At 35.0% G+C, this 26,153-nt stretch overlaps 1 protein-coding gene across 8 annotated transcripts in view; it reads left to right on the top strand.

Annotated features, from left to right (window-relative positions):
* MYO9A (myosin IXA) overlaps positions 1-26,153 on the top strand; it is a 283,494-nt gene that overhangs the window by 155,407 nt on the left and 101,934 nt on the right. For all 8 annotated transcript variants that reach the window (XM_028495017.1, XM_055088082.1, XM_024128692.3 and 5 more), the window contains 3 exons: positions 10,566-10,641; positions 20,225-20,368; positions 21,830-21,869. In XM_028495017.1, coding sequence (XP_028350818.1) covers positions 10,566-10,641; positions 20,225-20,368; positions 21,830-21,869 — 260 coding nt within the window. The remainder of the gene's footprint in view (positions 1-10,565; positions 10,642-20,224; positions 20,369-21,829; positions 21,870-26,153) is intronic.

Genomic DNA, 26,153 nt, shown 5'->3' with positions numbered 1-26,153 from the left:
ATATACACTACCAAACGTAAATTAGATAGCTAGTGGGAGGCTGCCGCATAGCGCAGGGAGATCACCTCTGTGCTTTGTGACCACCGGCGGGGGGTGGGATGGGGAGGCGGGGAGGGGGGGGAGACGCGGGAGGGAGGAGATATGGGAACATGTGTATATGTATAACTGATTCACTTTGTTTTGGAGGAGAGACTAACACAGTATTGTAAAACAGTTATACTCCAATAAAGATGTTAAAAAAAAAAAAAAGTGAAACCTGCACCTATTATATAATCCATCCATCCCACTCCTAGATATTTACTCAAGAGGAATGAAGACATACGTTCGTACAAAGACCTGTACATGAATTTTAATTGAAGTTTTATTTGTAACAGCCAAAACCTGGAATCACCCAGGTAACCATCAAATGGTCACCGTATACCAACGGTGATATGTCCAGAAATGAAATACTACACTGCAATAAAATGGAATCACTGATAGAAAAAAAAAAAAGAATTTGTCATAATTCTATGCCCATTCCTAAACTTTTAGCAGCCTAGGAATAGAAGGCAACTTCCTCAACTTTATAAAGAATACACATGAAAATTCTACAGCAGACTTCATATGTAATGGTGAAAGACTGAGTACTTTTTCCCTGACATTAAGAACAAGGGAAAGATATCTGCTTTTGCCTCTCAGATTTAACATTGTACTAAAGGTCATTGTTCAACAAGGCAGCAAAAAGGAATAGGTACATAGACTGAAAAGGAAGATGTAGACAACATGATCATCTATTTAGAAAGTACTAATGGGTTTAAAAAATGCTTCTTTAATCTGAAAAGTGAATTTAACAGTCTCACAGTATACCAGCTAAATATAGAAAATTAAATTGTAGTATTCTAGCCATGAACACTTGGAAAATGAAACTTATAAATTCCATTTATATATCTGTGGCAGCCAGCTACAGTAGTTATTCCCCATTTATCCCCATCTTCTGGTATTTACAACCTTGTGTAGTCTCCTCCCACATTTTACCAGTGTTGGTCTATGTGACCTATAGGACATAGCAGAAGTAATAGTACATCACTTCCAAAATTGTTAAAAAAGACTGCAGTTTCCATCTTAGGTACTTTCTCACTTGCTAGCTCTCTCTCGTATCACTGTCTCTTGGAGGATCAAGCTGCCGTTGTGAGTAGCCCTACTGAGAATACCACTGAAACCTCTAGTCAAAGGCAGTGGAGAACTTTGAGGCTTGCCTCTAAGGTCACATGAGTGACCTTAGAGGCAGGTCCTTCAGTTCCATTCTAGTTTTGAAATGACCACAGCCTTGGCTGACAGCTTGAATACAGCTCATGAGAGACCCTGTCAGAACCATCCAGCTAAGCAGCTCTTGAAACCTGTTCCTCTACAAAGTCTGTGATATGATGTGTTATTTTTAAGTGCTAGGTTTTGGAGTGATTTGATACGCAATGGATTATAATATAGCATACCAAAACATGAAATATTTAGGGATAAATTTAACAAAATACTGTTAGACCAGTATACAACTGAGAGAAATTGAAAAAGGCCTAAATAAATGAAGAGAGATACATATTTTTCTATTTCTGAGATGTCAGTTCTCCCCCAGATGGATCTTTGGATTGAATGAAGTCCCAGTGAATATCGAAGCAGATTTTGGGGTAGCAATTCATATGCTGATAACTAAAAGTTACATAGAAATGTTGAATATCTAGAATGACCAAAACAATTATGAAGAAGAATAATGAAGCCGGAGATCATACACTATATGATTTTAAGATTAAAATAATCATGACATTGTTCTCTTAGTGTAAGCAAGAGAGCAATAGAAACCTACTGTATAGCACAGGGAACTGTACTCAATGCTCTGTGGTGACCTAAATGGGAAGGAAATCCAAAAAAGAGGGGAAGTATGTATATGTATAGCTGATTCACTTTGCTGTGCAGTAGAAGCTAACACAACATTGTAAAGCTACTATACTCCAATAAAAAAATTTTAATAATTTTAGGAAAATTGAATAAAATCCTTTTCTGTAGAAAAAAAACAAGAGTCCAGGAAAAGATCTATACATATATTGTCAATTGATTTTCCCCAAAGGCCCTCAGATAATTCAGTGGGGGTATATATAGTCTTTAAAAAAAAAAACGGCACTGGAACAACCTGGATATCCATATGTTCAAGAGAACTTTGGGGCTTCCCTGGTGGCGCAGTGGTTGAGAGTCCGCCTGTGGATTCAGGGCACACGGGTTCGTGCCTCGGTCCAGGAAGATCCCACATGCCGCGGAGCGGCTAAGCCCGTGAGCCATGGCCGCTGAGCCTGGGCGTCCAGAGCCTGTGCTCCGCGACGGGAGAGGCCAAAACAGTGAGAGGCCCGCGTACCGCAAAAAAAAAAAAAAAAAAAAAGAGAACTTTGACCTTTACCTTATATTATACATAAAAATTAACTTGAAATGGGTCATACAGCTCTTTGCAAAGAACAAAACTATTAAATTGATAGAAGAAAACCTGAGAGAAAATCTTTGCAGTCTTGGGACAAAATTTATTAGATGGGACATATGAGCATGAACTATAAAAGGAAAAAATTGAGAAATTAGAGTTCACCAAAATTGAAAACTTCTACTTTAAAACAGATATTGTTAAAAAAAACATAAAGCATATCACAGCCTGGGAAACAATATTCATAATAATTTATAATACATAACCGATAATGGACTTCAAAACAAAATATTAAAAAAAAAACCTCCTGCAATAATAAGAGAAACAGTTCAGTTAAAAATGGTCAAGAGGGACTTCCCTGGCAGTCCAGTGGTTAAGACTCTGTGCTTCCACTGCGGGGGGTGCAGGTTTGATCCCTGTTTGGGGAAGATCCCTCATGCCACACAGTGCAGCCAAAAAAAAAAAAAAAATGTTACTTTCTGCTTAAAAAAAAAAATGGTCAAGAGGTTTAAGCATACACTTAGAAAAGAAGATATATGAATCATCTATAGGCACATTAAAGATTACCAGCTTTATAAGTCATTAGGGAATGCAAATTATAATCACAGTGAAGTCACATTAACAGCCTGTGTCATGGCTAAAATTTAAGAAGTTGACAGTACTGATGATGAGTATGTGGAGCAGCTGGAATGCTTATACACTCGGCTGGCAGTGTAAAATATAGTACAATTATTTTGGAAAACAGTGTCAGTTTTTTATAAAGGTAAGCATATGCTTTCCATATGTTCTCTCCACGTAAGAAATGAACACGTATGTTCACATGAAGACTTTTTTTTTTTTTTTCTTTGTGGTACACAGGCCTCTCACTGTTGTGGCCTCTCCCGTTGCGGAGCACAGGCTCCAGACTCACAGGCTTAGAGGCCATGGCTCACGGGCCTAACCGCTCCGCGGCATGTGGGATCTTCCCGGACTGGGGCACGAACCCGTGTCCCCTGCATCGGCAGGCGGATTCTCAACCACTGCGCCACCAGGGAAGCCCCACATGAAGACTTTTTATAGATCAAACTCTAAAATGTAATGTTGAGTGAAACCTTACACAAAAGAGAGCATACTGTTTTATTCCACTTATATAAAATTCCAGAAAATGCAAACCAGTCGATATGGACAGCAGGTTAGTGGTTGCCTTGGCCCAGGAGGGTGTGTGGGGGATTGTCGAAGAAAGGGCGTGAGGGAACTTTGGGAGATGATGGAAATTCTTCTTTTCTTTTTTTGGCTGTGCCACACAGCATGCCGGATCTTACTTCCCCCACCAGGGATCGAACCCGTGCCCTCTGCAGTGGAAGTGCAGAGTCTTAACCACTGGACTGCCAGGGAAGTCCCTGGAATTATTCTATGTCTTCTTTTGGTGGCAGTTTTGTCTAAACTTAACTAACTATATGCTTATAATGAGTATGTTCTACAATATGTAAATTTTACCACAGTTTTAAAAATTAATTGCATATCTTGAAGCCTGATGTAAGTCATAGATAGATATCTAGAAGAGACTATTTTTCATGGAATTAAGCATACCAAAAATAAAAATACGTTATGGGAACCCCAGGAAGTGTCCACACCTTACTCCTCAGGGCCTCCTCAGGACCAGAGTGGGAACTAGCCAGCTTGCCTGATTTGGGGAAGGCTTCAGTGCTGGGAAGACCTGACCGTCTTTTGCTTTTTGCCAGGGCTGTGGCAGGGCACAAAGATTCTGACGTGGGGACCTCCACGTTACTCTCAAAAGAGAGAGGAGAAACAGCCTGGCATTTGGAGTCAGGCAGTGCCAGGTACAAATTCTGGCTCTGCTACTTAGCCCCTGTATTCCTGTGTGTGGAAGATGTTGTTTCTCAGAGCCTCAACTTCCTTCTCTGAAAGGTAGTCCCTACTGCACAGGGGCAACGCGAGGCTCAATTGTGATAATGAATGCTAAAGCCCTGTCTACTACCCACTGCAGAGATTTGCATTAAAATAATTTAAAATATTCTAAATAAAATGTTATGTGATCAGAATTCTTGTTTGAAAATGGTAGACGGAAACAAATACAGGATATGCCAATATGTATTTTGGGGAAGCCTGTAGGAAAGTCAGGGAGCTATTTCTATTGAGTTGACAGAATAAGGCTGTTTATCAAATTTAGGAAATCAGTGTGGATAAACAAACATGAATGTCTGCCTTACAGACAACCACAATAACAAAAATTGATTCTTTTTTTTTTTTGTCTGCTGCAAGTGGCTTGTGGGACTTTAGTTCCCCAACCAGGGATTGAACCCATGAGTTCGGCAGCGAAAGCACAGAGTCCTAACCACTGGATCACCAGGGAATTCCCTGAATCTCTGTCTTCCAGGGAATTCCCTGAATCTCTGTCTTCTAAAGTAGCACGAGAAACCTTTATCTATCAAATGAAAACTAACAAGGGGGAATATGGATTTGAAGAGTGAAATAAAAGTGAAACAAAATACAAGAAACAAGTACTATGATTTAAATTAATAAAAATAGATTAACATCACCAATTAAAATCTCAAAATGAATTTTTCAAAAAGTTTAATTAAATGATATCTAGATTTTTAAAATGATAAAAATAAAAGGATGGAGAAAGCTATGTCAGGCAAAGGTGAACAATAGCAGTAAATAAAACTAGATAGTAATTTGAGCAGATCTTCATCAATAGAATTTATAAAAAGATTTAGTTGAGAAAGACAAGCTGAACTCACTAGGAAGTTTGAGAAACTTGTAAATACAAGTTATTATTTTATAAAACGTAATGCCTAATTTGCTTGATTAGTGGGAAGAAAATAAGGTGAAAATAAATACTGGGTAACAATAGCTGTGATAGGAAGGGGATGACTTGTATCAGAGATTTAAAGTTTCTCGTAATCTTTAGAAAAAGAGAATAGAGAATTAATTTAGTTTAGAATTCATGAATATGTTAAAAATTCAAGAATAATCAAAGAGGAGAGTGTATATAACTTCCAGAACAAAACAAATAAATCAGAATATAAAGAAAATAGTTCAGTAGAAGTCTGGGTAAAAGCGTACAGTAATTAGGGTAGATACAAAACATAAAATAAGGCAGAAAAAATTCCAGATATATCAGTAATACCAATAAATTAAAACAAACCCAACTAAACAGTTTAAAAAAAGATTATGCAATTAAAATAAAATTCAGATGTAAGATTTTTATAAGAGACAAAGCATATGAACACAAAAAGATATGACCACAAAAATATAAAATATTCAAATAAAGTTGTATCAGAAAGTTTATTCTTACTCTCGTACATTTTCCCACCCCCTTTAGGCAACTCCTCTTAAGATGTCTGTTACTATAAATTAATTTTGCCTTTTCTAAAACAGAAATGGAATCATACAGTATTCTTTTGTGTTCTGCTTCTGTTATATAACATAATTATATATGTATTCATTTATGTTGTTCCCTATATCAGTAATTTGTTGCTGAGTTGTACTCCATTGTTAATGTATATACAATTGTGTATACAACTTTGTGTTTATCATTTGTTTCTTGATGGATATAAAGTTTGTACTGTCTTGAGCTATTGTGAGGAACCCTGCTATAAACATTCTTGTTCAATTCATTTTGTGTATATAAATTTTCATTCCTTGGGTAAAAGTTATGATGGAGTTTACTGTGTCATAAAGTAGACATATGTTTAACATCATTAGGAACTATCAAACTTTTGGCGCTTTAAAGATGTTGTTCCATTTTCTTTTGTCCTACGTTATTTGTGATGTTAAACTCAGATGTCATTCTGTTGTCGTTCTTTCATATCTAATGTACCTTTTTTCATCTGGCTGCTTCAAGATTTTCTCTTTATTTTTTTATTTTCAGCAGTTTGACTGTGATGTCCCTAGATATGATTTATATTTATATTTATGCTGTTTGGTTTTTGCTATACCTTTTGGACCTGTGCTTCATTATTTTTCATCAAATTTAGGAAATTTTTGGTCAGTATTTTTTCTGAAATCTTTTTCTGCTGCAATTTTTCTTCTGAGACCCCAATTACATGCTCTTAGAATATTTGATATTGTCTCAGATTCCTCATATTCTGTGGATTTTTCTTCTATCTTTGTTCTTCCTGTTCTTCATATTGGATAATTTTTTATTTATCTGATATCAAGTTTATTATGCTGTTTCAAGTCTCCTTGTAAGACCATAGAATGAATTTTTCATTTCAGAAAATTTCACTTTTCAGTTCCAGAATATCCATTTGGATTCTTTTTTTTCTTTTTTTTTTTTTTTGCGGCATGCGGGCCTCTCACTGTTGTGGGCTCTCCGTTTGCGGAGCACAGGCTCCGGATGCACAGGCTTAGCGGCCATGGCTCACGGGCCTAGCTGCTCCACGGCATGTGGGATCTTTCCGGACCGGGGCACGAACCCGTGTCCCCTGCATTGGCAGGCAGACTCTAAAGCACTGCACCACCAGGGAAGCCCCATTTGGATTCTTTTTACAGTTTCCATTTCTCTCCTGAGATTTTTCTGTTAGGTCATAAGACTGTCTTATACTTTAAGTCATTGAACATAATGATAGCAATTTTAAAGTCCTTTTATGCTAATTCCAACAAGTGGGCAATGTTGGGATCTGAATGCTGTTGAAATGGGATCAAGAAGAAAGGTGCACAGGACTTCATTTTCTAATCTCAGTGGTCAATTGCAAGTGTTCAGTATATTATTCCTTTAAAATATTTAATAATTAATGTTTAAAAAATCATTACACAAAGGGAAATAACATGCATAAAAGAAACACCCTATTGTGTTGGCAAGGAAGATACGCCAAAAACGAGAAGAAAATTCCCGGTGGGCACTTTACAGTTTAAGAAGAATTTAAGAACATGAATCCAGTAAAGCAGTAGCACAAATTTAAGACTATGAAATATCAGAATGATGTTGAAATAGATTTTGAACTACTAAAACAAGTAGAGGCATAAATGAACACCTATGTGATCTCAATAAATAGAGGAAACATATCTGAAAATTGCATTACTAATATTAAGGAAAGGCCTGAAGTGATTGTATTTCAATATGCAGAAGAAAAGAATTCATATGGAGAATAGAAAATGATAATTTGTCATAAGGATATTTGGTGTCCATGACTTAGGAACTGAATAAATGAAACAAAAACAATGCGTTCAAATATGTAAGAAAATGAAGTTGTTCAAAGTTCTAACTGAATTTGTTGATCCCAAGACGTATATTTTCCAGTAACAGTTTTTATGTGGGTATAGATGTATGTCTTCAGTTCTGTTGGGTATATACTTAGTAGGGGAATTTCTGGGTCATATGGTAACTCTGTTTAATTTTTTGTTGAACTGCTAGACTGTTTCCCAAAGTTACTGTATCATTTCACATTCAGCACTGTATGCAAGTTTCCAATTTTTACATGTCCTTGCCAACACTTACTATCTTCCTTTTTTATTATAGTCATGCTAGGGGGCGTGAAGTGCAATCTCATTGTAGTTTGGATTTCATTTCTCTGATGACTAATGATGTTGAGCATCTTTTTATGTGCTTATTAGCCATTTGTGTGTTGTCTTTGGAAAAATACCTATTCATACTCTGTTCATTTTAAAATTGGGTTATCTTTTGTATTATTCAGTTGCAAAATTTCTTTTTATATTCTGGATTCAAGCTTCTTATCAGATATTTGATTGGCCATTTTCTGTTGATACCATTTTGTGGATTGTCTTTTCACTTTCTTGATATAGTGTCTTTTGAAGCACAAAAGTATTAGATTTTGGTGATATCTAGTTTATCAGTCTTTCTCTCTGGTTGCTTGTGCCTTTGGTTTCATCTCTAAGTAACCATTGCCTAATCCAATGTCAGGAATATTTACTCCTATGTTTTAAGAGTTTTATACTTTTAGCATTTGTATTTTGGTCTTTGATCCAACTTCATTCTTTTCCACGTGGACATATAGTTTTCCCAGTTTTTGTTGAAAAGATTATTCTTTTCCCATTGAATTGTCTTGGCACCTTTGTCAACATTTAGTTGATCATAAATGTATTTCTGTACTCTCAGTTCCTTTCCATTGATCTATTTGTCTATCTTTATGCTGGTGCCATACTGTCTCAGTTACTTTATCTTTGTAGTAAGTTTTTAATTCAGGAAGTATGAGTCTTCCAACCGTGTTCTCTTTTTTCAACATGGCTATTCTGGGTCCTTTGCATTTCCATATTAATTTTAGGATCAGCTTATTCATTTCAGTAAAAAAAAAAAAAGGCAGCTGGAATTTTAATAGAGATTGCATTGATCTGTAGATGAATTTGGGGAACATTGCCATCTTAACAATATTGTTTTCCAGTCCATGAGCATGGATGGCTTTCCATTTATTTAGGTTTTCTTTAATTGCTTTTTATGATGCTTTATAGTTTTTCAGTAGACATTTTATATTTTTTGTTCAATTTATTCCTTTTATATTATTTTATTGCTATTATTAATGGAATTGTTTTCTTAATTTCATTTTCCAATTGTTTATTGCTAAGTTGATTTTTGAATATTGATCTTATATCTTGTAATTTTGCTAAACTTGTTTAATAGTCCTAATTTTTTTTGTGAATTACTTAGGATTTTCCACATACAAGATTGTTATCTCAAATAAAGACACTTTTACTATTTTAAATATAGTAGTGTCTATCTGTTAATCCCATACCCCTATTTTGTTCCTCCCTGCTTCCCTCTCCTCTTTGGTAACCACATGTTGGTTTTCTGTATCTGTGAGTCTGTTGGTGTTCTGCATATACATTCATTTGTATTTTTTTTAGATTCCACATATAAGTCATATATGGTATTTGTCTTTCTCTGTCAGACTTACTTCACTAAGCATAATATTCTCTAGGTCCTTCCACATTGCTGCAAATGGCAGTATTTTTTTTTTTTTTTATGTCTCAGTAACATGCCATTGTATATATATACCACATCTTCTTAAGCCAAGCGTTGGCTGATGGGCATGTGGGTTGCTTCCATGTCTTAGCTATTATAAACAGGGCTGCTATGAACATTGGAGTGCATGTATCTTTTCAAATTAGTGTTTTCATTTTTTCCAGATGTGTACCCAGGAGTGGAATTGCTGGATCATATCGTAGTTCCATTTTTAGTTTTTTGAGAAACCTCCGTACTGTTTTCCACAGTGGCTGTACCAATTTACATTCCCACCAATAGTGTGTGAGCACTCCCTTTTCTCCACATCCTCGCCAGCGTTCGTTATTTGTGTTTTTTGATAGCCATTCTGACCGGTATGAGGTGATATCTCATTTTAGTTTTTTTTTTTTTTTTTTTTTTTTTTTTGCTGTACGCGGGCCTTTCACTGTTGTGGCCTCTCCCGTTGCAGAGCACAGGCTCCAGACGCGCAGGCTCAGTGGCCATGGCTCACGGGCCCAGCTGCTCCACGGCATGTGGGATCTTCCCGGACCGGGGCACGAACCCGCGTCCCCTGCATGGGCAGGCGGACTCTCAACCACTGCGCCACCAGGGAAGCCCCTCATTTTGGTTTTGATTTGCATTTCCCCAGTGATTAGCGATGTTGAGCATCTTTTTATGTGCCTGTTAGCCACCTGGGTGTCTCCTTTGGAAAAATGTCTATTCAAGTCTTCTGCCCATTTTTTAATTAGATTTTTTGTTTAAAAAATATTGGTAATTCTTGAGGAAGCAATTCGTCATCTTTGATTCTTAGTGTCTTTATATGTAATATTAATTGATGTCTAAAATCTGTAGTTTATAGGAGCAATATCCTATTGCTGAAAAATGGTGCAAAGGAATCATTATGAATTTTTTGAATATTAAAATAAGAAATGAGTTTGTACACTTCTAGACATTCAGCCCAGTTACCCTTGTATTTCCTGATAATATTTAAATGAGAGAAGAAATTAAAGAATTTATTATTAAATTCCCTAATTGGTTTCATTGTTGACTAAGATTTATAAGTAACAGTCATGAGACTTGGTTCATATTATTATTATTTAGACATTTCTGATATGTTTAGCTAATATTTACTATTGAAGTATATTAATTTCATTTGTTCCTAGAAAAATTATTTCATGTTTAGTTTATCTTAGCATTGATTGAAAGTTTTTGCTTTCTCTGTGCTAGGTATAACTCGGAAAAATCCCAGAACACCTCTTTCTGATCTCCAGGGCATGAATACTCTAAATGAAAAAAACCAACAGTAAGTATTTTTGGTTTAAGTTTTCAAGGACGTAAAGAAGAAATAACTAGAATTCTTATTAATACTTCTGTGGCTTTAAAAGTATGCAGTAAATCGGGCCTTTTTTTCTTTTAATTTCTTAAAGCTTTTGTAAATGGTGTAATAAGTTAAAAAGGTTAGAGTTAACAGTACAGTAAATTATCTAAGATTGCCTCTAGTAAAGTGGTTGTACAATGTAAAAAAAGTTTCCCCAGGATAATTAAAAATGAGTGCATATGTTTTAATTTCTGAGACCCTTCTTGCATTTTAAATGTCTTTTGTAAAAGTAATGGGTATTCTGCTTCTTTGCTGGAGAAATCTTCTTGGTAAGTAATAATTGAGTAGTTTGATTTACATCAAACTGTCCGAAACCTTTTCTTGATGAGTGTGATACCCAAAGATTACCTTTTACCATTTTCAATGAAGAATTCGTAAGTAAAATTTGAAAGTAACAAATATAAGTAATTTTCTGAGTTTGTAAATAAAGCTCCTTTTCCTTTACACATACTGTTTTATAAAAATTGTACCTTAAATAGCAAAACAGCATTGTTTAGTGTCTAGAGTTCTGCTGTGTACATTTTAAACATCAATTGAGCTTCTTAGTGTCCTGGTAAGATACAAGATTAAGATGATCAGTCATTTAAAATTAAAGCATAACTTCATTGATCAGGTTTTCCATTTTGAGTTACTATGTCTTTCTAATATATATTGTCAGTTCTCTGCTCCATAACTTTTTTTTATAACTCTTTATTGCTTATTACAAGAAGTCTAGGTTCACTATTTTAACCTGCAAGAGCTGTCAGAGCCCAAGTATCCAACCTTAACTGTACTTATCTTTAACGCCAGCAAATTGAACTACTGGCTGTCTTTATAGTGCATGCATTTTGTTTTCTTAACAGTGACAGTTGGCTGATGATGAAAATCACCATTATATGTGCATGTTAGATTTTACCCAAGAACAAATTAGATCATTAATCTGGTGACCTGTGTACCTTTTTTATTTCAATCTATTGGCAGTATTCTCACCCTGGTCATTAGAGATCCCTAACTTAAGGAACTCATTTTCTTGATTTAGGTAAAAAAAGGAACTGTGACTTGTTGCATTTCCCAAAGCAATTTAATGGTTATAACTTTCCTAATTCCTAGTTTTTGTTTTTGTTTTTTTCTTGGCCACTCGCGCAGCTTGCAGAATCTTAGTTCCCCGACCAAGGATTGAACTTGGGCCACCACAGTGAAAGTGCCATGTCCTACCCACTGGACTGCTAGGGAATTCCCAGTTATGTTTCTTTGTACTGCTTTCAATTTTGGACGCCTGAAGTGATCTATTTGGGCTTCTGTTTTTTATATATCAGTTGGAATAGTCTAATATATTGGTTTAAGATTGGTCTGGGCTCAGGCAGTTAAGGTGATTTTAGGCACTCATGGAATGACAAACTAATTTTATAAAGATGTATGTATAAGCTCATTTTTGAGACCCTTCCTCACAGAGAAATTGATCACATCAGCTTGATTCTTTTCATTTGCGTACAATAAAGGAAGATATGTGACATTGTAATAATGTTATCAGGAAAAGGCCAACTAGCAGTCTTAACAAGAGAGCCTCCCAGCTTGTGTTTGTTGTATTGGTGAGTTTATTTTAGAGAAAATTGGTGAGAAGATAGAGAGGATAGAACAATAGATACTCAGAAAATCAAATCAGTCATGAAATCATTAGCTTGTATCTACTAAGTGGAGTCTTTTGGACCTTCCCTATGGAACACTCCTAATAAGTGACTCTTAAATGAAAGAGTGGAACATCCAATTTGCTGGTGATCTAGGCCTAAGAATTGATGTAGTCTGTATAAAAACAAGGAAACGCAAATATAAAACTATTTTTAGCCAGTACAAATATTCCTCAAGTGAGAGATAAAACTTTCATCAATGTTGAGTGGGCAGTTGCTTTTTGGTAAGAGGGTATAAACTGGAAACAGATGTCTTTGTATCAAAATATGATTTGAAAAAAGTACAGAGCCTATAATTACATATCATGAAGCAGAGATGGTAATTAGAGGCTGCTGAAGTGACACTTAATGTGAATAACTAAAAAGACTGCACTGGTTTCAAAGATACATTCATTCCTAGGTAGAGAAACTCTTCTGAATAGTTGTAGAGAAGATTGTGTGAAGAATAAAATATACCACCCTATACTGGGAAAATATGCCTTTGGAAACTTGTTATTTAGGGGGCAAAAAGAGTATTATCAGAATTTATTGTCAACAAGTACATAATGAATTTGCACATTGTGGAAGTATATGGTACGTTTTATAATTAAATGGGGTCTGCTGTACTATCGTGCTAATCCCAGGGCATTAAGGAACTAGAATAAGTCTCATTAAAACTCGTGGGTTATGACACCATGTTTTAGGACTTTGGCTATATTGATAACCACATATTTGAGTACTGGGATAAACCTATCCTATAAGAGTTGACTATGTAGCATGTGTGGATCCTGATTTCTATGCTTAATGCAACTAAAAACTCACTGTCTAAAGTGTTATTTTTGTTTAAATTCAACTTTCCCTCTTGATCTGGGCAAATGACTGCTTACCGTCTCAGACATTGTATTATAAAATGCAATAATGAGAACAAAAATAAATACTTTTTTTGAAGGGTAAGTCAAATAATTTATTACTAGGGTTTTTTAAGTAATGATCATATTTAACATGATTTATAAAGGTGAATGGATTTCAAGGTTCTGTTAGAACCAATATGACTTGATGTCACATAAAACAGCTTGGAGTAATTTCTCATATGTTACAGCCAGATAAATCTCATGGCATTTGATCATGTCTTAGAATGTATTTCGTTTATCCTAATGAAAAAATACAGAACTTGGTTATTAATGTAAGCGGTTATATGTGATTAGCAGTTCATATAATAATAGCAAATTAGTAGTATGAAATAATACTCATATTTTAGTATAAATTTAAAACATTAAGTATTATATAGTTACTTCAAAAGTCTCTTCCAAATTTTTTCACTTTAATATATAGTATGTTGGTTATCCTAAAAGGTATTTGTATGTTTTTACATAGTTTTGTTTGTTCTTTGTTTTAAAAATTAGTGGCTTTTTTACTGGAGCATTATTTGCATGTAACATCCATTCCTGAAGGTCAGATTGTTCTTGAGGGAAAAATAAAGAAATAAATTAAGACAAATACAACTTCTAGTTCTGCCAGATCATTTGTTTATTTAACAAGTACTTGGTGCCAGGTCATGTGGCGGAAACTGGAGATTCAGTACTTTGTGAGATAGATGTGATAAGTGATATGATTGGAGAAATATAGGATACCATGGAAACATAGAGGAGGACTTCTAAATTTTTTATGCTAATACTGTATTTAAAGAATTGGATATGGAGCCAGATGCATCAGAAATGTTTTTCAGAAAAAGAATCTTTTAAACTGTTATCTGAGTGAAGAGTAAGGGTGAGCCCTTTGAAGAGGAGGGTGATGTTTTACAGGCAGAGGAGCAACCTGTGTGATGGTCCAGGAGCAAAAAGAGAGCTCTCTCTAGAGAGCATGGCACGAATAAAGAATTAAAAGAATGTGAGTAAGAAGAGAGAAATGATGAGAGTTGACTCTAGAAAGACAAATAAACATAGGCTAGTTCATGTGGGGCTTTGTTAGCCGTATTGGAGAGGTTGGACTTCATCTTAGGGGTAATGAGAAGTTATTTAATGCTTTTAAGCAGGGGACTGACTGATATTTCAGAAGAATCTCTATGGTTGCTTTATGGAGAATGATTTGGAGAGGCACTGGATTGGATACAGGAAGACTAGCAGTTCTGGCACGAGATGATGGCTTGCAGTAGGTGGTCGTGGGTACACATTGATGTGAACCTGTATTAAAGAGGAAAATTGAAAATCTGTATGTCTCTCTTCTGATTTTATGAGGATTCAGTGTTTATGAGAAGTCTGTATTGGATTTTCTATGCTTTGTGAAAATAATTTTTATATGTATGCAACAAATATATGACAGTGATCTAATGTATATATAAGGAGTACATTGTATATAGAGAACAAAGATGTTGTGTATGCCATCAATCTTAATAGCAATGTGCTAAGCTAAGGGAAGCCCCTAGAAAAACTGAGACAGATACCTTCATCAAGTCATTTCATTGAAATAACCAACTGGCACAAAGATTTTTAAGTACACACAGAGCTTTTTCTTTCTCCCCAGCATCCCATTGATTGTCCTCTCTTAAAAATAGGCACAGCCTATTTTTGCTTTCTTTCACTTCCAATCTTCTACTTCACCACTGAGCCTGCCATTCTAATGCTCGGACTCTTCCTGTTACTCAGTGTGTAAAATACTAGTAAAACCTTTTTGCTGTATATTAAGCATTTACATAACACATAGGAGAAAGAACACGGGTTTGGGAGTCACCAAAAATTTGTTCTTGGCTCAGCTTATCTTCGTATTCTGAGATTGTGACTCTTGTAGCCTTCGTTTCCTGAAAAGAGGGGGTGGGGGGAATCTATGTCTTATATAAAACTTGTGGAATATATTGGGTGAGGAGACAAAGTAATTAAGGATGATTTCTAGATTTCTGGCTTAGTACTTAAGTAGGGAATATAAAAGAGGCAACAGTTTTGAAGAGGGAGTGATAGTTTCAGCTTGCACATGTTACTTTGAGATTCCTGAGAGACCTTCATCTAGAGAGAGAGAGAGAATAAATCATTGGATATACAGATGCACTCAGTTGATTCTTGGGCTAGAAGATGTACTTTGTTACTGATCGGGGATCTCGGTGTTTAGTTGGTGACTTCCAAATGTCTGCTATCTCTAGATTGTTTCTCTTGGGTCAGTCAGTTTTCCCTGCCTATAGCTTTTAAATCTGGCTACTGATGTTTTAGGTATGTAGCTGGGCTTCTCATGATTCCATATGCATACTTCCACTTAATTCCTATTTTCAGTGTACCTCACCCACCCCTACCTTTAGCTATGCCTAATGTCTCTGACTTCTCCTGAGATTCTGTGTTTCCAACTTTTCTATAAAGTAAAATCTTTGAAAGGCTTGAGGAAGGGAATGTTACTTCACTATATAGGGTAAGAGTAAGGATCTAGCTCATTTTTAAAGACTTTCAAACTAACTTCTTATTTTTAGCCCCATTCAGCATCACCCTTGCAGTGGTACCAGTTATCTCTAATATCTGAACCTTTCCAGAGTTCTGGATGAGAACACACTTGCATTTTGTTGTTTTAGCCTCTCTCCCACTCCAAACCCCAGCCTCTACACACACACACACACACACACACACACACACGAGCATATGTGTATTCTCAATCATGCCTACCCCTATAGACTCCCCTTTTCTATGATTCCGACATACATATAAACTTAGGTTTTAATTTTTTCTAGTCTACTACATCTCTTATTACATGTCTGTCAACTTTAAACTTTTACTGTTCCTTGTCCCTTGCATAGTCTTCCTTCTCACTCTTTGTCCTTGTGAATTTATGACTTTGTCAAATTCGTGGTATTTTAGCTGGGGGCTGACATAAACAATTGCTATGGAGTGTGCTATGGCAGCTTATTATGGGTTTCCCTTATGCAAACACCAAATAGTTTATTTACAAATATAGCTTATTTAAGAATGTTATCCTAGGGAGCAGGAGTGGGGATATGGGATTTAAAAAGGGAAGGATGGAGAATCCATACAAGAATCAATGAATGAGTTGGCCACTGGTTGCTCAACCCTGTGAGACCAACTGAGAAGCTTAATAATTTGTGTCTCGGGATCATCTGTTTGCCTTGAAGAAAAGAGGAGGGACTTATCCGTTGCTCCAGGGGTTGCTAGCCCCACAGAGAGTTCTCCTTTTGTAAGTGCAGAGCAGAAGCCTACATCAGACAAGAGGCAAGTGTCTGGAGTCTGAAACTAGGTGCTGCCAGCAGCATCTGTTTGACGCTGGACAAAATTTGTGTGTATGACTAGTTACAGTACCATTTGCAACAGCAGCAGCTAGAATAAGAGGTAAGACTTACGGGATTTGAAATGGAACATAAGAAGTGTGCAGTATACATGTTTAATAGGAAGCTTTGATTCAGTCTTTATACATTAAGGTAGCATTTGATACAAGAGAATATACAAAACACACATGTACATTAGGAAGCATATCAATAAAATGAATACCACCCAAGTCCAGAACCAGAAGATTATTAGTATTGCTGCAGCCACTTTTTTATCATATATTTTCTGATCATTCTCCCTCTCTCCCCACAGGTAACTGCTATCCAGAATTTTATGTATACCATTACTATGCTCTAAAAAATAGTTTTACAATAAATGTATGTTTTTCTAAGCAAAGAGTCATTTGGCTTAGCTAGTTTTTGAGTTTTAGAAATACTATTATATAGTATGTGGTTGCTGTGACTTTTCTCCTTAGTAATATCTATCTAAGATTCATCCATCTTGTGGCATGTAATTTGTTCTTTTTAGTTGCTATATAATATTATATAGTATTGGAGGGCATGGGGAGTTATTGTTGAATATGGGTACAAAGTTTCAGTTTAGCTAAAAGTTCTGGAGATAGATAGTAGTGATGGTTGCACAACAATAAATGTACTTAATGCCACTGTATTGTACACTTTAAAATGGTTAAAATGGTAAATGTAGTTAAATGTACTAATTTTTTCTCTATTATTTGTCCTTTAATAACTTATTTAAAGAATTGTTTCCTCAGTCCAAAGTCATCTATTCAGCCAGATTTTCTTCTAAACTTTGGTGGTGCCTATATCCATTTCAACCCTAAGCTTTTTTGACAATTGTTTTAATTTCCTCTGATCATGTACAGATGCATCTTGAATTAATTTCAACTTCTTGTAGAAATCTCTCCTGGCATTTTTTTGATCAGAAGGGTTTGTTCTCTAGATCTATCACATAGCTGTTACAGTGGTATCTTCTTTACCTTTGTACTGGTCATTCCTTATATTATTCTTCTGTTTTGTATCAACAGTTTTTTTCTACCATTTTTTCCGTTTATAGATCTACTTTGTAAACTTTTACAGAGCATATTCTCTAGAAGCTCCATGAGAAAGTATATATAGGAGGAACATGTTTTTGATTCCTTGTATAACTAAGCATGCATTTATTCTGCCCTCACACTTGATTGGAAATTTGAGTGTGTATAGACTCTTGGTTGGAAATAACTTCTTTTCAGAATTTTGAAGACACTGCCACATTGCCTTTTAGTTTCAGCATTGCTGATTTCTGAGGCCTTGTTTTAAATAGCTTTATTGAGATATAATTTACATACCACAAAATTTCACCCACTTAAAGTATACAATTCATTTAAGAGTTGGCCAACTATTCCAAAATCTAATTTGGAACATTTTAATCAGTTCAAAAGGAAGTTTCCTATTTACTAGAATGTTTCCTTTTCTTGTACTCTCACTCACTGTAGATAAACATGATCTACTTTTTGTCTCTGTAGATTTGCCTATTCTGGAAAAAAAATATTTTTGGGGGAAATTTTATATAAATGGAATCTACAATATGTGGCCTTTTGTGTGAGACTTCTTTCGTTTAGCATAATGTTTTCAATAATCTACGTTGTAACATGTGCCAGTACTTCATTCATTTTTATGGCTGAATAACATCTCATGGATATTTTGGTTACACATTTATCAGTTAATGAACACTTGGGTTCTACTTTTTGGCCATTATGACTAATGCTGCTGTGAACATTCATATACAAGTTTTCGTGTGGACATGTTTTCAGTGCTTTTGAGTACATGCCTAGGAATGAAATTGTGGTGTTATATGGTTACTGTCTGTTTTGTTTAACATTTTGAGAGTTTGCCAAACTATCTTCCATAGTGGCTTAGACATTTTACATTCCCAGTAGTAATGGATAAGGGTTCCAGTTTCTCCACATTCTTGTCATTTTGTTATTGCCTGTCTTCGAGGGAATGAAGTAGTATCTCATTGTAGTTTTGATTTGTATTTCCCTAAATAATGATGTTCAGCATCTTTTTATGTGCTTATTAGTGATTTGTATATGTTTTTTGATGATTCACATATCTTCTTTGAATAAATATCTATTTTGTCCATTAAAATTTTTTTTGGTATATATTCTTCTTTCCATGTATATAAATATAATTGTCTTAAACAAAACTGTATCATGCAACAGTATTTAGATTTGATAATATATTCGGACAGCTTTTTATGCCATTAAATACTGTTCTCCCACATGATTTTTAATGACCTTATAGACTTCCATGGGGGTGGTTATAATATAACTTCTTTCATTTATTTCCAGTTGTTGGTTATTTAGGTTGTATCTAATTTTCTTGATATTGATGAAAATTTTTGTAGATAAAGTTTTGCATGTTTGATTATTTTTTTATCTTCTGTTGTTCTTAGTAAGAAGCCTGACCAGGAGGACAGAACAAAGCTATTACAAGATTTTAAAGATATTGTCCTGGCTATCTAAAAAGTAGTATAGTTTAAATAAAGAACTAATTGGAAAATAAATATTTTAAGGTTATATTCCATTTTTCAAAAGCAGGAAGTTTCAAAAATAGTACAAAGGAAAAAAATAGTTCATAGAGTCCTATGTACCCTTCACTCAGTTTTCCTTAAATGACATCTTATATACTGGTAGTATATTATCAAAACCAGGAAAGTTACATTGTTACATTAATATTAACTAGACTACAGTTCTCACCATTTAAAAAAATCTGTGTGTGTGTGTGTGTGTGTGTGTGTGTGTGTGTGTGTGTGTATGTGTGTATGGGTAGTTTTTTGCAGTTTTATCCCATGTATAGATTTGTGTAACCAACACCACAGTCAAGATGCAGAACTCTTTCATCATCATAAAAGAATTTATTCATGCTGCTTATTTGTATTATCCTTCTTCTTCCATGTCCCTTTCCTGTCCCCTAGCAACCACTAATCTGTTCTTCATTTCTGTAGTTTTGTTATTTTGCGAATGTTATATAAATCAAATTATATAGTATGAAACTGTCAGGGAGAAAAAACTTTTCGTCTGCCTTCTTAGGTTCAGTGGCTGCGGGCCTGTAAGTTAAACTAATGAAAGACAATTAACAGGAGAAGAAGCATACAGTTTTTATTAATATTTTACGTACATGAGTATTCTCTGAAAAGAAGTGAAACTCAACGAAGTGGTTACACTCAGTGGCTAATATATCCTTTTTAAAAAAGAAAGAGGGTTTGGGCTTCAAACACAGACAAAAGCCATGACATTATATTATAATACATTATATTATTTACTGCTTGTTAAGTGGTATACTTAAAGGTATTAGCTGTATGATGTGCTCACCTTCATGCACATTTGAATGTGAATGTGCTAGAATCCGTAGAAATTTTTTGTTCTGAAAGAGTAAAAGGTAAGCCAAATTAATCAGTAATCTCTGATAAAACCATTTTCTGCTGGTTTAGCATTTTTTCTAAATTTTAACTTTAGTGTTTAAAGTTTTATTTTACTTTTTAAAGAAATGTATAGAGTTTTAGGGATGTCTCAATTAACAAAGCAAATTGTACTCTATTTAATTTTTACAGTGAAACATTTGATTTTGCCTGGAATGGCAGAACTGGGATTCGCCAGAGCAGACTATCCAGTAACACCTCCTTGCTTGATAAAGATGGGATATTCGCTAATTCAGCTAGGAGCAAACTCTTGGAGAGAGCCCATGGAATTCTCACGTTAGTATTGATCAATAATGTGGATTGCTTTTTTATGACTGATTTAAAATTTCTGGCTAAAAAAGAAGAGAGGTGATCATGAAGCATTATTTTCATGAGTAGAATTTTGAGTGAAACAAGTAGTCAGAAGTTAGAGCTGTGACAGTCTCCTGTATTATAAAGCTGGTGTTTGTTTTCATCTCACCAGGAGAATCATGACTGAATATACTTATTATGGAGATGACTCTTTATTGCTCTTTAACAGACCATACATCCAGAGAGAGCAAAAACTGTTAGCTCTTTTTAGGATTCCTAGTCTTTAACTGCAGTTGTCCTTTAATTCTGGCAATCCTAACAAATTGGGCAGGAAAATCCCTTATGAAGTGGTGAATGGGGCCATATACAGTTTACCCCTCAACACTGCATGGGTTAGAGGTGCCAATCCTCTGTACAGTCAAAAATTTGTGTTTCCTGTAGTCAGCCCTCCATATCCACTGCTCCTCGGTATCTGTGATTCCACATCCACAGATACAACCAACCTCAGATCAAGTAGTACTGTAGTAGTTACTGTTGAAAAAAAATTCCACTTATAAGTGGAACCGCACAGTCAAAACCTGTGTTGTTCAAGGGGCACCTGTATGATGATATATAACACTTAACCCAAGCCTGCCATTCATTCCTCCTTACCTGATTTAGAACTGGTTTGAGGACATAGATATAACCATGCATGGTAGACCAGTAAAAAGTTCTTAGCTACCTATATCAACATATTTCAAACACTTCCAAAGCATATTTTTTGACCACTAGCTAGAAGTGTGACTGAATTGGATTCCTTAATCCCTAAATCATCGCTTAACAGTGTTAATAGGCTCAATTTGTATAAGTCTTGCTATACTCCAGAATTAATAGGTGAAAGAGCTTAGATTCAAGCCCAGGTCTTCCTGACACCCCAGCCCACGTTCACAAGCATTGGACTTTATTCCCTGTATGTAGCCATTAAAAAAAAAAGATTTGATATAAGTGTGATACTCAATTATGAATAAGGGAAAAAAGGGCAAAAGAGAATTTTTAATTTCTAAAAACGGAAGATCATGAGTCTTAGTGAAAAGTACATTTTAAAAATTCATTAAATTAGGCATCTATTTAAGTTTAAAATGACAGAAACAATGCCTCTGTAGGTTTAAGAATGCAGAGCCCTATTAACATCCAAAAGAAAATGAAACTTCAGCTTTGGATGTACATTATGTTACTTATCATCGGGCTTAAATGTGTTTGTACCTGTATTCCAGAGCAGGCATCTCTTTTCTTCGCTTATCCTTCCTTCCCAAAGGTGACTGCTTAGTTGAATTAGGCAGTGTTTTCATTTAGGCGACCTATAACTTGGAAATAGGTATATAATCTGTTGTTTTAGTAGAGACCTTGAAATCATTCGTCTCTACAGTGGTTTTCTTTTTTTTCCTAATGTATGCTTTATCTCTATAGGAGAAACAAAAATTTCAAATCCAAGCCTGGCCTTCCAAAGGTGAGTATTATGAAAAAATTTTTTCTGTTAGTGCCCCATTTCATAATTTTTTTTTATTATTCATGCAAACGATCTTTATAAACAAAAAATTTAATATCTTATTTGTACCCAAAATAGAAGTTAGTTGTGTATATTCAGTTGAAACCATTTTAGAAATAATGCTGGATGTTATGAAATGGCCAAGTTTAATGGTTCAGGTAAATATTTGTGATATGTCCCATTTTCAAATAGTGTTTGAAGAGCTTCTGAATATAAATGTAAATTTTTGTTGAGTAATTGCATCTTTGCATAAGATCTTTTCATTTCTCCTTGAGTCAGGTTAAGATAAAATTCTGAATTTTATCTGATTTAAAAATAATTTCTAAGCAATGCTTACCTAACTCTCATCATCATTAGCGTTAGTTAGCCAGGTTTTTCTTTAAAGGTCCAGTTAGGCTTTCAGGCTTATCTAGTCTGGTCTGTGTTATAATTACTTAGCTCTGCTATCATAGCACAAATGCAGCTGTAGACAATATGTAACTGAATGAGAGTGACTGTATTCCAATAAAACTTTATTTATGGACACTGAAATTTGAATTTCATTTAATTTTCACATGCCAACATATATTATTTAATTCTTTTTGCAACCATATAAATCTTATAAAAACAGTGGGCAGGATTTGACCCAGGGGTTGTAATTTGCCTACTCTAATCTACATTCCAAAATATTTATTAAATTTACTAAAGAAAGAAAAATCTTACTGAGTTTTTCTTTCTCTTGTGCTCTCCCAAAGAAGGAGTCCTGTCGTTTGTAACTTTGTTAATGGGCATAATTTCAGAATTCTAAAAGAACTGAAAAAGAGCTATTTGTTGTCATGATTCTCTAGTTGAAGAAAGAAGAAAATGAATCTGTCTTTAATTTTTCCTTCTACTTAAGTCACCTTATATTTCCAAAGAAAATTTACTGTACTGCTGATGTGGTTTGTGGTAGTGACAAATAAGCCACAAAGAAAATTTACCTAAGTGGTTTGTGATTATGGTCTTATATGAAACGATTTTATGTAGAGAGAAAGAGAGGAGACTACATTCATTGTCAAATATTCATTATCGTTCATTTGTCTTTCTTTTTTCCTTCACTGTCTCTCTAGTCTTTTAGGTTTTTTTTTTTTTTTTTTTTTTTTTTTTTTTGTGGTATGCGGGCGCTCTCAACCACTGCGCCACCAGGGAAGCCCTAGCCTTTTAGTATTTTGAATGCCACCTCTGGGCCTAGTGTTTGTGCTGTCCTTTTCCCCTCTCCTCAAATGTATAAATTATTTCTTTTTAATTGTAGTTGATTTACAATGTTGTGTTAATTTCTGCTGTACAGCAAAGTGACTCAGTTATACATATATATACATTCTTTTATAACTTAAACTTTACATGATAGCCAACAAGAATATTTTGGATACATCTGAAGTAAATGATTCCATTCAATCATCAATCATGGGAATCCCATCTATTTCTCAATCTTTTAAAATTAAATATGGCTAATTTTTTGTTTATTTTAGTGTGTCTTGTGTATTCAAGTACATATATTTAATATTAGAGAGGCAGCATAGTCTATGAGAATATAGACCTTGGAGTCAAACTGACCTACATTCAAATGATGGATCTGTTACTTGCTCTTTGATTTTTTAAAAAAATTAAGTAAATAATTATTTTTTGGCTGCGTTGGTTCTTTGCTGCTGTGTGCAGGCTTTCTCTAGTTGCAGCAAGCGGGGGCTACTCTTCGTTGCGGTGCACAGGCTTCTCATTGCGGTGGCTTCTCTTGTTGTGGAGCACGGGCACTAGGTGCGCAGGCCTCAGTAGTAGTGGTATGCGGGCTCAGTAGGTGTGGCTCATAGGCTCTAGAGCACAGGCTCAGTAGTTGTGGCTCACGGGCTTAGTTGCTCCGCGGCATGTGGGATCTTCCTGGACCAGAGCATGAACCTGTGTCCCCTGCATTGGCAGGCGGATTCTTAACCACTGTGCCACCAGGGAAGTCCCTGCTCTTTGATTTTTGGAGTAAGTTCTCGAACTTGTCTTAATCTCTCTCTCTTCATTTGTAATGTGGGGGATAATGTATGTTAGGATGAGAGATATATATTTGGTATGTGCATGATTAGTATTCAATAAATAATACGTATTTTCTTCATATTTGCTACCAGAATGTTAGAGCTGAAGTTGTGGCTTATCTGTGTACATACATGTAGGCATGATGTGTGCTTTGTTTAGTAACCTCACTCTTCATCTTACTTTCCTACGCTTCTTTAAATATGCCTCATTTTTTCTAATTATGCTTAATGAGTGTTTTGAGTGTTTCTTTCAGTCCATTTCAAACCAAGGCAAAACAAGTATATATTAATAAAATTAGAGTGGCAGATCCTGTATCCTCATTGACTATAGTCATTTGCTGATTAAGATATTTTGGTTGCATTAAGTTAGTTTTATGTGATATGGAAGGAAGCAACAGAAGTGTAGATAACCTGAACTTCTTTTCCCTTTTGCTCTTTTGTGAAATCTGCAGCCACTTTCTTACTTTGAGTATGAATCATTATTGTACGCATCCCTACAACTTTTATCGCTACTGGAAATAAGGTTCAGTCACCTGTATTAAGGGCACCTCATTTTATTGATTTAGGTAGGATTTAGAATGCTGTATTTTTATTACAGTTCTGAATAAACACAGGCAAATATTCAACACATATAACCTCCAACAGCCCTTAGCCTTCTGTTAGTATAGTTCTGTTTTGATAGTTCTTTCCCTTTCTCTCCTAGAGAGTACTTTCCCTCTCACACCTTGAAACCATCACTTCTATTAAATATACCTTTCTAATATGATCTACCTTTAAATTTTCAGTCTTTTACTGACAGTTCCCTTGTTGTACATTTCTACTTTGACACCCTGCTCATCTCTCAGACTTGATCCCCAAAGCAATTTTGGTTTGTCACTCCCCTACTGAATTTTTGTAGTCACTCAGGCTCAAACGTTGAAGGTAAGTTTATTGTCCATTTTAGTTGTCTTTAACAACATGAGCAATATCTTCTTAATCTTTGTGGCTACAGCACCTTGCACAACAAGCAATAAATAATTGTTTAAAAAAGAATGAACTGACTAATCTTAATAAGCTAAACAATGAAGATGGAATTAAGAAAGGAATAAAGTAGATAATGAACAGAAGACCTAAGAAAGGAATTAACTCCGTATCTGTTTTCTGCTAGATCTTGGGCCTACACTTCAGTTCTTGGTTTTTGTCACATCATACTGGACTATTGAAGCTGTCCCTTGACTGGATTTATCTCTCTCTTGCCTCCTTAGCCTCCTGTCTTACACATTGTTATGCTCCGCCTTGTCTCTCCTTTCTTCCTTGCCCTGTTTTATCTTTTCATAAATCTTAATAACCCTCAGATTATCATTTATTTTTAAATTTCCTTATAGTCTGTTTCCCTGTACTTTAATGCAATGTATTCCTAGCACTTAGAACAGAAGCTGTAGTAATCACTGAATATTTGTTGATGGATCTAATCATGGTGAGTTTTGTGGACAAGAGTCTGGTCTCCAGTTGCTGAGGAAACATTGTTCAAAAATCATTACTTGCTAACCATTCATTCATTTATCCAAACTAATATTTATTGAGTTTGCAGTACCAGACATTGTTTTAGGCATTGGAGGTGCTGAGATAAACAGTCCAGTCAGAGAATCCTTGCTCTCTCATAGTGATTGTTTTAGAGAAAGAGAAAAAAATAACACAAGTAAACAAAAGAAGATTTAGATGATATTATGTGCAGAGAGGAAAATGAAATGACATATTATTGATTTAGAGGTGGGCTACCTTTGGGGTATTTAAGAAAATAGCTTTATGAGAAAGTTTGGGTATTTAAGCTATAAGTTGAATGCTAAGAAAAATCAAGCAATGTAAAGGTCTAACTATAGAGTATTCCAAGCAAATGAAAAGATTGGAAAGACCTTGAGATAAGAATGAATGTGGATTTTTTTTTACCTTTCTAATTAAATTCCTTGATGGGAAGGACTTTTTAATAGTTTAAAAAAATAGTTACTTGTATTTTTCGCAGTTCATCTGACCCCTTTTCACATAGTAACATTTAGTAATTAATTTTACCATTGCTTTAGATATGGTTTATAAAATGAAACCATTTCCGAGGTCTTTTTATCAGAAGTATCTTAAATGTTTGGGGGGGGAAATAATTTTAGGCTTCGGTGCTAATTTCATTTTACTTATGGATAAACCACAAAACTCTTCTAATTGAGTCCTGACCAGTATGTAA

The sequence above is a fragment of the Physeter macrocephalus genome, chromosome 11 (assembly GCF_002837175.3).
Source record: "Physeter macrocephalus isolate SW-GA chromosome 11, ASM283717v5, whole genome shotgun sequence".
Classification (NCBI taxonomy): domain Eukaryota; kingdom Metazoa; phylum Chordata; class Mammalia; order Artiodactyla; family Physeteridae; genus Physeter; species Physeter macrocephalus.
The sequence above is the reverse complement of the archived record's forward strand: the minus strand, read 5'-3'. Positions and strand labels throughout refer to the sequence as shown.